Raw genomic sequence first — 13687 nt, 5'->3', positions numbered from 1 at the left:
TCATACAAGTGTGATATAACATCTGCTCTGTTTTCTTACCCTTTGGCCTAGTGTTAAATGTGACTGACTGCTCTGGAAACACACCACTGCATTGGGCCACGAAAAAATCCCAGATTGGAAGTGTTAAATTACTTCTTAGCAAAGGAGCTAACCCAAACATTCTTAATTCCAGTATGATTGCTCCACTTCACTTGGCTGTGCAGTGCCTTCACAATGAATTAGTTAAGGTAAAGTTTAATTCCAAGTTCATACGCTTGCCAATGAAAAGCGAATAGTAAAGCGTCTCTATGTGAAATGGTTTTGTTTTATTAAATATGTATGAATGGCTTCCTCCATTAGCTCATGCAGTTTTATAGAGTGACTAGGGGAGACTGCCCGACTCTGAAAATATTTTGATATTAAAAAGGATAGTGCAGTTTGTGAGTTTGAACCCATCACACCAAAAATTGGGCAAAGTCATGTTTTGGTCCACCACCTTGATTCAAAACGGCACATATCATCTGAGCATCAATGAAGACCACCGCACCTGCTGCAGGAACCCTCATGCTGAGTTTGGCTATGATCTCTCAAGAGGCAGTCAAGCCTATGCCAACAAAGCCATACCAAAGTTGTGTTTGGGTCCGCCATCTTGATTCAAAATGGCTCTAGAAATGGCTCCCAGCATCCAAATGGTGACCAACCCCTTTTACACCACCCCAGGAACCATCATTCTGAGTACAGTGATGATGCCTTAAGAGGTGGGTGAACCTATGGAGGGCAGATGGGCAAACCGCTTTCCAAAATATATACAGACGTTCCCCATCCCTCCCACTTATGCAGTGGTTGTGTTTTGGGCCCATGCACACATAAGTGAAATTGTGTAGTGGGCAACACCCTTTAAATGCCCTTTAAATGCCTTCTCTGCCACTCTCTCTTCAATCCATACAAAAATACTGTATCCAAAAATCTCCACATTCATAATGGAAGATCTTTGGCTGGCAAGTCACTGGAGGGCATGCGGGAAAGAGGCTAATGCAGCTCTGGTACCCCACACAACAGCTTTTAGATTGGGAGGCTGAGCAGCCTCAACAAATCCCTGCTGTGCCTCTGGTCTCTTCAGGGCTTCCTGCACCCTTATTGACATCCTCTTCAGGCTCCAGAGAGGGTCTCCTCGTGAGCCACGAGGACTTTCCAGCTCTCTCCCTCCATTTCCGGGTTCGAATCTATTTATTTCCTTGTGCCGCTCCTTACAAATAGCGGAGGAGAGAAGGCAAGCAAAATGCGAGGGAGATAGTGAAAGATACAGGAAATTGAATGCAGATTTCCAAAGAACAGCAAGGAGAGACAAGAAGGCCTTCTTAAACGAGCAATGCAAAGAAATAGAGGAAAGCAACAGAATGGGAAGAACCAGAGATCTGTTCAAGAAAATCGGAAATATGAAAGGAACATTTCGTACAAAGATTACCATAATAAAGGACAAAAGTGGTAAAGATCTAACTGAAGCAGAAGACATCAAGAAGAGGTGGCAAGAATACACAGAGGAATTATACCAGAAATATATGGATGTCTCGTACACCCCAGGTAGTGTGGTTGCTGACCTTGAGCCAGACATCCTGGAGAGTGAAGTCAAATGGGCCTTAGAAAGCACTGCAAATAACAAGGCCAGTGGAAGTGATGGTATTCCAGCTGAACTGTTTAAAATTTTAAAAGATGATGCTGTTAAGGTGCTACACTCAATATGCCAGCAAGTTTGGAAAACTCAGCAGTGGCCAGAGGATTGGAGAAGATCAGTCTACATTCCAATCCCAAAGAAAGGCAGTGCCAAAGAATGCTCCAACTACCGCACAATTGCACTCATTTCACATGCTAGCAAGGTTATGCTTAAAATTCTACAAGGAAGGCTCAAGCAGTATGTGGACCGAGAACTCCCAGAAGTGCAAGCTGGATTTAGAAGAGGCAGAGGAACCAGAGACCAAATTGCAAACATGCGCTGGATTATGGAGAAAGCCAGAGAGTTCCAGAAAGACATCTACTTCTGCTTCATTGACTATGCAAAAGCCTTTGACTGTGTTGACCACAGCAAACTATGGCAAGTTCTTAAAGAAATGGGAGTGCCTGATCACCTCATCTGTCTCCTGCGAAATCTCTATGTGGGACAAGAAGCTACAGTTAGAACTGGATATGGAACAACTGATTGGTTCCAAATTGGGAAAGGAGTACGGCAAGGCTGTATATTGTCTCCCTGCTTATTTAACTTATATGCAGAACTCATCATGCGAAAGGCTGGGCTGGATGAATCCCAAGCCGGAATTAAGATTGCCGGAAGAAATATCAACAACCTCAGATATGCAGATGACACAACCTTGATGGCAGAAAGTGAAGAGGAATTAAAGAACCTTTTAATGATGGTGAAAGAGGAGAGCGCAAAATATGGTCTGAAGCTCAACATCAAAAAAACGAAGATCATGGCCACTGGGCCCATCACCTCCTGGCAAATAGATGGGGAAGAAATGGAGGCAGTGAGAGATTTTACTTTCTTGGGCTCCATGATCAGTGCAGATGGTGACAGCAGTCACGAAATTAAAAGACGCCTGCTCCTTGGGAGAAAGGCGATGGCAAACCTAGACAACATCTTAAAAAGCAGAGACATCACCTTGCCAACAAAGGTCCGTATAGTAAAAGCCATGGTTTTCCCAGCAGTGATGTATGGAAGTGAGAGCTGGACCATAAAGAAGGCTGATCGCCGAAGAATTGATGCTTTTGAATTATGGTGCTGGAGGAGACTCTTGAGAGTCCCATGGACTGCAAGAAGATCAAACCTCTCCATTCTGAAGGAAATCAGCCCTGAGTGCTCACTGGAAGGACAGATCGTGAAGCTGAGGCTCCAATACTTTGGCCACCTCATGAGAAGAGAGGACTCCCTGGAAAAGACCCTGATGTTGGGAAAGATGGAGGGCACAAGGAGAAGGGGACGACAGAGAATGAGATGGTTGGATGGTGTTCTTGAAGCTACTAGCATGAGTTTGATCAAACTGCGGGAGGCAGTGGAGGACAGAAGTGCCTGGCGTGCTCTGGTCCATGGGGTCACGAAGAGTCGGACACGACTAAACGACTAAACAACAACAACACATATACACAGTCATGCCCAAGTCAAAGTGGGGGTGGAGTAATTAATATTATGGGCTGAGTGAGGTGGAATCCGCGCAGATTAAAAATATTGTGAAAATGCTTTTTTAAAAAAAAGTTTTGAAAAATACATTGAATTTGGCATAGCTTACTGCCGCCATCTAGTGTCACATTTGTATTTTGCACTTTACAACACACTTAAAAAGTTTTATTTGCAGCTGTGTAACTGAATCCTGAGTTAATTCACACACACCCTTCCCTTTATGCTTGGCTGGTTGATTACTTCTGTGATGGTTGGCGGATTGCTTCACTTAGTGTTTATTTGTTTGTGTGTTATGGATTGTACATTTGTGGAAGATTTTCTGTTGTCTACTTGTTTTACTTTTATGTAATCAAATGTAGGTAAATATGCCCCAAGCTTTTATTGCTTCTCTGCTTGTTTTTCTTTGTTGTGGAAGTCTCAATAAACTCTTAAGAACCCCACACCCAAATAATAAGGTAGTCTTATGATCTGAACTGTAAATTAACATTTATGAAAAAAAATTGCTGATATATTAGTGATTTAAAATCTGGATTTTGGGGCATGCTATACTATCTCATGGGAGATAAATGCCTCACCTCACTGGCTGCAAGATGAATCAGAGAATCAGTAGCTCAGTAGATTTACGGACTTATTCTTCATATTTTAAGAGCAGCTTGATCTGCAGGCAGAAGCGGACTTTGGTCTTTCAAATTTCAGTGGTGCCGTGTGTCCAGCACCCCCCCCCCTCGCGTTCTGTTCTGCTCAATTCACTACGTCACAGTTGTGATGCCCTGTGGCACCCCTTAGGCTCAGCACACCCTAATCCACCTGTGGTACTGAAGTTTTTTGAAATATGGAGATAAACTTTTGAAAGCACACCACAGAGCCAGGGTGGGAAAAACTTTTTTTTTTTTGTCAAGGGCTACAATCCTTCCGAAGCAATCTGTCAAGGGCCACATGCATGGAAATGAAACCTGGGCTGGGTAGGCAGGAGTCAAAAGGCTGATTCTTTTCAACACTTCACAACCATCATTCATGCAGTTATTTGTAACCTCTAGGATCAAATGATACATGTGAGGCTCCAGGTGGCTTCAGAATGCAGTGGGAGGTCTTGTGAATGGCGTGGAGAAAACATATCTAGGCAAGTTTCCATCAGCTGTACGTTAGATGCGCACAGAATTAAAGGTCCAGGCCCGTCACTAGAACACATGTCAGATGGCCTGTGCCTGAGACAGTTGCTCTGGAGTTACCTATGGGGAAAGAGAGTGGGTCTGCCAATAATTACATGGATGTTCTGACAGAGGTGTGTTCTACTTATTACTCCTGAGATAAGCACAGCAATGATGTGACAGAAGAGCCAGACTTTTAAATTTAATTTTAATGTTTAGATTTTCGTCGAACACAGCGCTACAGATGTGAACCTGGAAGGAGAGAGTGGGAACACACCCATATTACTTGCATGTTATAAAGATAATACTGAAGCACTGAAACTTCTGGTATGTGCAGAAAATTATTTACTTTTTTGTTTGCCTTTCTCTGTGAATGTGGTTCTCTTGCCTTTTCATATTTTTATATACTGTAGCAAGTTATGTGTATAAGCATTGCACATGTTAATTGTTAGATGTGGCATCAAGGAGCTGGTCATAGGCATCTACTGTGGAACCTATCATAAAATTAGAAGCTCTTATTTTTTGAAAAGAAGGATCAAAAGTTTGGCCTAACAAATTTGTGTGATAAAACATTAGGTGAAGAGAACAGCAGGTGGACTTTTACTTCCTTGCTAGTCCCTGCTTGTTGTCAGCAAGCTTTCACCTGCAATTTTCATATGAATTCTGAGGTTTTATTAACTTGAAGTCCACCAGACTTTCTTATTCCCAAAAGTAAAGGCCTAGAAGGGCAAAAAATGTGAGAGTCACACTCTTTTAGAATCTGCTGCCATGGCCATCAGCCTATGGACTATGACTCTCCCTGCCCCTTTATCATTGAAGAGGCCTTTGGGGTAATCTTCCATCTCTTAATGAGAGAGGCGCTGATAGGCCCCACCTGTCAGCATCTATAGTCATTGCTAGTGTCCCAGCTACTGACCCATTGGCTTTAGCCTTTCACAGGTGCCAGTTCTGATCCAAATAAAGTTACATGTGTCTATCATCCTTTTGAAATCAATACGTAAGTGCTTAATATGTTCTAAGTATTCAATCTGTGAACTGTTTAAGAAACTGTCATCTTAATATTGGATAATTCTCTTGCAGATAAAAAATGGTGCTAAAATATGTAAAGCAAACAGTTTGGGATGTATGCCAGTCCATGCAGCTGCATTTTCTGGTGCAAAAACATGCATGGAGATTATCATAAAGAAGGGTAAATACATTTTACAATATTCCATCAATATTTATTTCATTCAAAGCATGACTCACCAAGCCCTGTTTCTTAAAACTATAACCTGAATTCAGATCACACATTTCTTACGTCATCGTTGAAATTATCAGTTATATGAAGATATCCTTGTAATATTCCTTTGTAAGGCAAATCAAGCGAGGATTTGATAAGATAGTATTTTATTAAATATTATTTGAACTGATTATTTAAATGTATATTCAGTATACTGAGGTAATATTTTGGGGATTAAGCCCTGATCTAAATCTCTTATTGGCCGATAGCCTCACAAAAACTTATGCATCTGCTTTTCTCCTTGTAAGCTTAACAAAATCTAATCAGAATAAAAAAATTCCTTCTTGTAGCACCTTAAAGACCAACTAAGTTAGTTCTTGGTATAAGCTTTCGTGTGCATGCACACTTCTTCAGATACACACATGCACACGAAAGCTTATACCAAGAACTAACTTAGTTGGTCTTTAAGGTGCTACAAGAAGGAATTTTTTTATTTGGACTATGGCAGACCAACACGGCTACCCATCTGTAACTAAAATCTAATCAGGTGCATGAATTAGGTTGCTATTTAATTGATTATACTTATTACTTTATAGTCATAATTAAATACAGTTGCATAAATCTGTCGCAACATCAGAAGATGCTTTGGCAAAATGAATATGCTGCAAAATGGGGAGGAAGTTTTTGTTTCTACCTCTTGTCATATATGATATCCTGTTATTTGTAACCATCTATTTTTTAATCATTAAGGTGAAGAATTAGGCTATTCCCCTAAAAATCACATCAATTTTACTAATAATGGAAAGTGTAGTCCTCTTCATCTGGCAGTTCAAAGTGGAGACTTGGAAATGATTAAAATGTGCATTGAATATGGAGCCCAAATTGATTTGAAGCAGGTAAGAGCTAACAAAACACACGTTTATTTAAATATACTGTGCAAGAAAGTTAAAGAATGGAAAGGCTCCCTCTGTTCACCATGTACTTTGAGTATGATGGAAGGAATCCTGCCAGGGCAGAGAGGGGGTGTTTTCTGCAAATTCCTTGCTCTCCCTGCAGTAGCCAGTGCCATACCGCACACTATTGTGGAGGGCCCCCAGCCCTCTGGAACAGTATGGGAGGTGGGACTGGGATTCCAGTGGGAGAAGAGAATTGGCAAAAATCGCCCCTGCTGTGTGCAGGAACATCCCCTGAGAGGAACTGTGTTCTGGGAGTGCTTTTCCCCAGTAGGAGCACAGTCTAGTTCCACCCAGATTTCTGACTGAAGATGTAGACAACATAGTGCACACAGCAAACTCATTACATTAGCTCATTATGTGGTATGAGGCTAGTTTTTGTTTCCATACTTCAAAATAATAACCTGCAGGGGCATTGCATCTCTTTTTGCTGCCTGAGGAGAAATGGGAGCGTGTTTGCCATGCCACTGTGGGCATGCTCACAAGGGCACAGCCTCTTGGTCCTCTGTCATCCGAGGCAGCAGCCCACCCCACATCAAGGATGGGCCAGCCCTGATCATTTGTATGTATGTATATATGGCTGTAGGGACACGGGTGGCACTGTGGGTTAAACCACAGAGCCTAGGGCTTGCCGATCAGAAGGTCGGCGGTTCGAATGCCCGCGACGGGGTGAGCTCCCGTTGCTTGGTCCCTGCTCCTGCCAACCTAGTAGTTCGAAAGCACCTCAAAGTGCAAGTAGATAAATAGGTGCCGCTCCAGCAGGAAGGTAAACGGTGTTTCCGTGCACTGCTCTGGTTTGCCAAAAGCGGCTTAGTCATGCTGGCCACATGACCCGGAAGCTGTACGCCAGCTCCCTCGGCCAGTAAAGCAATCCCAGAGTCGGCCACGACTGGACCTAATGGTCAGGGGTACCTTTGGCTGTAATAGGAAGTGCTTGTGCTATATATTGGCCTTTGGAAGACCAATGTGCAAAATGATAGTTGGAATTTGACCAAGACCCTTGTTCTAAATTTCAATGGGGAGTTTTGGACTATTATGGAAAACCTTTAAACATTTGCATAGGAATGGGAATAACTGTAAGGCTTTCTTGTGCTTTGTGTTCCCACTTTTAGAGTGACAAATGCACAGCTCTTCATTTTGCTGCCACCCAAGGAGCTACTGAAATTCTTAAACTGATGATGTCATCTTATGCAGGCGATGAACCTATTGTTGATGCATTAGATGGAAATAAGGAAACATTACTTCACAGGTGAGGCCTTTGCCTAATTCTACTTTATTTCCGAGTATATTTGAAGAGGTCATATTTAAAGTGGGGGGAACAGGTTGGAATGTGCTCCCTCATCTATCATCTCTACTGATTTGTCTAGTGGGCATATTTAAGATTCTGTACTATTACTGAGAGTTGCGTAGCTTACAGCAATAAACACCTTATGCATTTCAATCAATGAGCATGATCCAAAACATTTTGTATGCAGGATGTTTTCAGTTTTTGAAGGGAGATCTCCAATAAGGGGATTTCCTTGTCGCCGCCATGAACAAGAACAGGGAAATACCACAACAGGTGCACATGGGAAACCTCTAATAATGGCCAAGTCCGCAACAGACAGCTATTTCAGACTGTCAAAGAAAATCATAATGCTTTATACTTAATACCATTGTGTTTTTATTTTAACAACTTGGTTTGCTTTTCATTATTCCTATAGGGCTGCATTGTTTGATCACTATGACTTAGCAGAATATCTGATATCAATGGTAAATATTTAATTTTAATTGAGTTTATAATGGCAATAAAGGTCTGTGCTAACTTTACTATCAGGTTGCATAGTAACATGCATGAAATACATACTTAAAAAAATTAATTTCCTGTTTAGCAAGTACAAATGGATACGGAGGGTGGGGCAGCTATATGTGTAGAAGTAACTTCGATACTATATCATACATGATTGGAAATTACAGTGTCAGAATCGGTGGGATCCAGTGAAAGCAACTGCCTATAAATTGTTGTTGCTATCATCGTCATCATCACCATCAATACAGTGGTATTGTATGCGTTTTGAATTACAAACACGACAAACCTGGAAGTGAGTGTCCCAGTTTGCAACCTATTTTTTGGATTACCCATTTTTTGGGGGGGATTATTAAAAATAAATAAATTGGAGGCCCCATTGGCAAAAGCACTCCTTGGGTTACAATTTGTTTTGGTTTACAAACGGACCTCCGGAATGGATTATGTTTGAAAACCAAGGTACCACTGTTTTCCAGTCACCGTTTCAAACCACCTTTGCTTTCGCCTTTCCTTCCAAAAACTGCCTTTGGCGACATGAACTTTGCCGTGTTTTTGTTTCATCCTTGTCAAAATGGATGATATTACTGAAGTTTGAAAGTGTATCCTGATGTAGAGCTGTGTGTATTTCTGTGCATAACACAAAACAAAGTACAGAGTCAAACAGATACTATACTGTTACTCAGAGATATACAGACCTGCAAATATTTAACACCAAACTTAAATCAAATGTAACTAGAGCTAGGGTGTGATGGGATGAAAGGAAAGAGCTAATCATGAAATACAGACACAAACAAAAAGAATAAAAAAGAAAAGGGGTCCAAGGGAATTAGATTTTAGAAAAGGCTGGTCCAGATTAGAATAAGAAGGTCATATAAGCAAAACACAACCACCAGGTTCACAGATCTGTTAATTTTGCTGGTCCTAGAAGAGTCAATCTGCAAAAGAGTATTGGACAACAAGTTCTGGTTATTTTACTTGAATATTCATTCCAAAAGCACTGTGATTGGACAGCCCTAATAAATCGCTTCTTTGGTTGGAAGCTGCAGCTGTCAGTCACTGGAGACAGACCTGAATAACAGCTGTTTTTTGTAAATCCACAGGTGGAGAATCAGCCGTTGCTTATGTTTCTCTTTCCTAGCAGACCTTTGTGCAATCTGATACCTGCATATACCTAAAAAAATTCTCATCTGAATGTCTGCCACCTCCACCCACATTCTGCCTGAAGACTCTGATCAGATGCATACGTAGGGTGTTACAACCAGCCAAGTTTTTTATTTCCTCCCTCCCTCACTTGTTTACTATCTAGCTTGAATAAGAGTTCTGGAAGACTTGAATGTTTGTGTGCTATTTTGTGATGTTTTAGTTAAGTATTGGCTTAATATGCATTTTAGAAGCCCACTTGATTTAAGAGGAAAATAGGCTACAGCTTTTCAAAGCAAAAACGCATCTATAGTAGACTTCCAATTTAATTACCTACAACCATTCATACAGTTTAATGGAATTTTAATTGCAGGGAGCAAAGATCGATAGTGTTGATGTTGAAGGTCGAACTCCACTACTACTTGCTACTTATTGTGCATCATGGAAAATTGTGAATTTATTACTATCAAAAGGTACAAGATAAGAAAAAAAAATGCATTATGAGCAATGTTATTAAATGAGCACATGCCTATTAGAGGTCATCAGCTTTGAAATCTCTAATTTTCTTTATGTTTATTTAGGAGCAAATGTAGAATTAAAAGATCATCTTGGTCGTAATTTTTTGCATCTAACAGTACTACATCCTGGAGGATTAAAGCATCTGAATGAACAGTTTTTAAAGGTACAAGAAGCATCTACTTATGTATGTTAGATTCATGCACTAATTCACAGTGTTTGAGAAATATTACTCTCATTTTCTTCAGAATATGCTTATATTAATTATAATTTTATTGCATTAGCCGTGTGGCCATAGCATGATATACATTAAAATAACAACATAAAATGGGGATGGGGAGGTAAAGGTAGATATCGTCCTGGGCAAATATTTAAAGAGAAAACACATACCCACACCCACACACACACACACAAAAACTGCTGAGGCTGGAGGAGGACCGTTAAAGGGTCCTTCAGCTCCTCAGATTTGTCCTAACTCCATTGTCCTTGTACAATAAGGCTACTTGGAACTTCGTTCGATTGTGCGGCATATCGACTGCAGCTGTGGTGTTAAGGAAGAAGTTAGTGCCGCTTTCCTCTTCATCACACTAAGCAGGAAGTTAGCTGTCATCTCGGTAATCCAACAATCAGAATCCTGCAAAAAAAGGGACACTATCCAAGGCTGGATTGGGAGATGAAGCTTGTTCACGAGAGGGGTTAAAAACCGAGATCTTTCATCTGTCCAATTAGGACAGAAGAGCATTACATGTTCCATAGTCTCCAGGGCCGTGTCATTACAGGTGCATGTTCTATTTGCGATGGGAACTCTGGAATAACGACCCGACAGAACTGCTGTAGGAAAACAGTTGAGACGGGCACAGGTAAAGGCCCTTCGCTTAGCCTCCGAAGAAATTGTGAAGCAATATAGAGGGATCCCTTCAGGGGGTGGAATAGCTAGGGCTAGGCCTGAACACGGCCCTCTTGCATAGGAAGCTGTATTAGAGAAGTCAAGTTGCTGTAGTTTCTTTTTGATTGGAGGTAGGGCCGCCGGGCTGATATACTCTGAGTTAAGAACAGTTTTACAATTCAAATTGAGAAGAGAGCGGAGTTTGAGGTTAATTGTAGTTTTCCAAGGGGAGTTATGAATATCTCTTAGGATCAGATTGGAAAACCCACCTCTAATTCGAGCATCCGATGCTAATAGGTGGGAGCTATAGGAAATGGCTCGACTCCATGCTTGTTTTACAATTGAGGGCTGGGCGAACTCGAGTCGTAGGGCTGCACCTGAGACACATCTCGGGACGCCGGAAAGAGATCTCAGAAACATATGAAGAGGGCGATCCAAGTTAGCTGATATTGCAGTAGTCCATACTTCGCATCCATATAATAATTTAGGGACAACTTTGGCATTAAATATTTGAATTGCTGCTGGAAGGTGTTTGCCGCCCTTCTGGTGGTAAAATCGGGCAATGGCGTTAGAGGTCGTGGTTGCAGCGAGAAAGGCAGATTGTAGATGGGTGGTCCAGGAGAGATTATTAGTGAATATTAGGCCTAGGTATTTAAAGGCTTTTACCTTTTCTAAGTAGCCACCTGTGATCTTAAGCGGCTTCAGCTTGAGTTTGCGGGAGCAAGTGAAGTGGAGGACTTTCGATTTTTGATAATTAAAAATTGTTTACATTTGCATTTTGCTCTTAGTATACAACATAGCTGTTTAAATATTTCATTCTATGAAATATTGCATAGATCTGGTGCCACGAAACATTGCACAAATGCATTCACATTTTAGAAAGAGAAAGAAATACAGAGGATTAGAGGTAAAATAGAACTTTTTATTTTTTCTGTAATTGACACATTTATAATTGCATACCTTTCACCAACACCTCAGCTGGGGCGTTAAAATATTCAGCCTACATATACTAGGGAACATATTTAAGTTCAAAGTGGAAGTGCACTTTGTGGCTACATTCACACAGCAATTTATGGCATTTTCCTGATGGTTATTTCTGCATTTTATTTGAGCTTTTATAAAATGTAAAAGCTACTTCCAGAAATATAGTGAAACGTAGCACAAGTTTAGCACTCATTTTTATCTTATTTGCAAAGAGATCTTTTCTGGAACACAGAAATGAGTGCTAAACTTGTGCTGTATTCTGTTGTATTTTCAGAAGAAGCTTTACATTTTATAGAAGCTTTACATTTTATAGAAGCTTTACATTTTATAAAAGCTCAAATATAATGTGGAAATTAATAGTTAATGTTGGAAAATGGAATAAACTTCCATGTGAACGCAGTCCTTGTCAACAGTAGCAAAGAATATAAGGATACTTTATGGAAAGCTATTGTGTTTATGGAGTATCAACTGCCTTTACTTCTTATTGACCCAATTCATTGCCTTCTAAGATGTACACTGTCAGGGCTGTCTTAAGCATATGCGGTGTCGGGGTGCAAAGATCCGCCCGGTGCCCCCCCAGGTTGCCCAGTCCCAGGAACGTAGAAAGGCGGAGCCGGCCAGCCACCTCAGCGTCTCACCGGCTCGGTCGCCTTTGAACTCGCAGCGCAGAGCTGCCCACAGCGCTCCAACCGACAGAGGGGCTCTTCCCCGGACTCAGCTCTCAGGCCCCAGACTCTCAGCCTGGCGCCCTTGAGAGCCCGGCACCTGGGTGCCCTGTACACTGTGAATATTTCAGTCTAAAACCCTCCAAAATGTTCAATGTTCAATGAAAATGTGTTATAATACATTCTACTACATTTCCGGCTGCTAATCACATTCACTTAATTCTTTGAGGAGCCATATACCATCTGAACAGAATCTTGGATTGAGTCTCTTTCAAGTGAGAAAAACTTTTTTGGCTCATAGATTTTCTGCCATGCTGTCTCTTTAATAAAGGTTCCCAGATATCTCCCCCGAAGCATAACATTCTTTCATTAAAATAATAATAATTGCAATTTGATAGAAGCAAGTATTTCTTTTTTAATTCTGATTCTGTTGCCTGAGTTTTCTTATGTTTCTTTAGCAAAAATTCAGTAAGGACTTAAATGCAAAATGGGTTTTGCAAAAAGACAGATTCCATAAGGTGCTGTTAATGTGCTGTACTCTTTGTATGTAACAGATGAAGCATATTAAAGATCTCATAACGGATGAAGATAACGAAGGGTGCACTCCTCTACATTATGCATGCAGGCAGGGGGTTCCCCTTTCAGTGAACAGCCTCCTCGAACTGAACGTTTCCATCTGTTGTAAAAGCCGAGATAAGAAATCTCCTTTGCATTTTGCAGCTAGGTAAGCCTATGTCCTCCCTAATTGGCTGTTTCACATTCCTGATGTCATCATGAGTATATGCAACAAAAGTTTTGGGTTTTTTGTTTTTTTTAATGTAGCTATGGGCGTATCAACACCTGTCAACGACTCCTCCGTGATATGGTAGATACCAGGCTCTTGAACGAAGGAGATAAGAAAGGGATGACTCCCCTGCACTTGGCTTCTCAGAATGGTCATGAGAAGGTAGTGCAGTTTCTCTTGAAGAAAGGTGCCCTCTTCCTCTGGTAAGTTTTTTGTTTTCTCTCTCCCCCCCCCCTCAAGTTAACAATAGAAATGTAAAGTAACTTGCTTATATTAGATATCCATAGCCTTAGAATAATCTGAGTTATCAAGAAAAGAACCCTGTTCAAGAAAAGTGATATATTTTGTGTTTAATTCATTGACAAAGATGCAAAGATAATTGTGTGATCAATAACTGATCTCTGGGTAGCTAATGGAGGAATGCATAGGAATATAGAAAACTGTCCCCTATACCATTG

The 13687-nt window shown here is 41.0% G+C and overlaps 1 protein-coding gene across 5 annotated transcripts in view; it reads left to right on the top strand.

Moving 5' to 3' along the window:
• TRPA1 (transient receptor potential cation channel subfamily A member 1) overlaps nt 1–13687 on the top strand; it is a 387382-nt gene that overhangs the window by 5042 nt on the left and 368653 nt on the right. For 4 of the 5 annotated variants that reach the window (XR_014222177.1, XR_014222178.1, XM_082233758.1 and 1 more), the window contains exons 3-12: nt 52–227; nt 4516–4623; nt 5377–5485; nt 6266–6411; nt 7581–7717; nt 8172–8220; nt 9768–9867; nt 9976–10076; nt 12997–13169; nt 13268–13432. Coding sequence is in view for 3 of the 5 variants with exons in the window: in XM_082233758.1 (XP_082089884.1) it covers nt 52–227; nt 4516–4623; nt 5377–5485; nt 6266–6411; nt 7581–7717; nt 8172–8220; nt 9768–9867; nt 9976–10076; nt 12997–13169; nt 13268–13432 (1264 nt within the window). In the remaining 2 variants the exon portion in view is untranslated. The remainder of the gene's footprint in view (nt 1–51; nt 228–4515; nt 4624–5376; nt 5486–6265; nt 6412–7580; nt 7718–8171; nt 8221–9767; nt 9868–9975; nt 10077–12996; nt 13170–13267; nt 13433–13687) is intronic. The other variant, XM_082233760.1, reaches the window with a different exon arrangement.

This window comes from Podarcis vaucheri (genome assembly GCF_965113315.1).
Source record: "Podarcis vaucheri genome assembly, chromosome: 8".
NCBI lineage: Eukaryota > Metazoa > Chordata > Lepidosauria > Squamata > Lacertidae > Podarcis > Podarcis vaucheri.
This window is presented reverse-complemented; position numbering and strand designations above follow the sequence as displayed.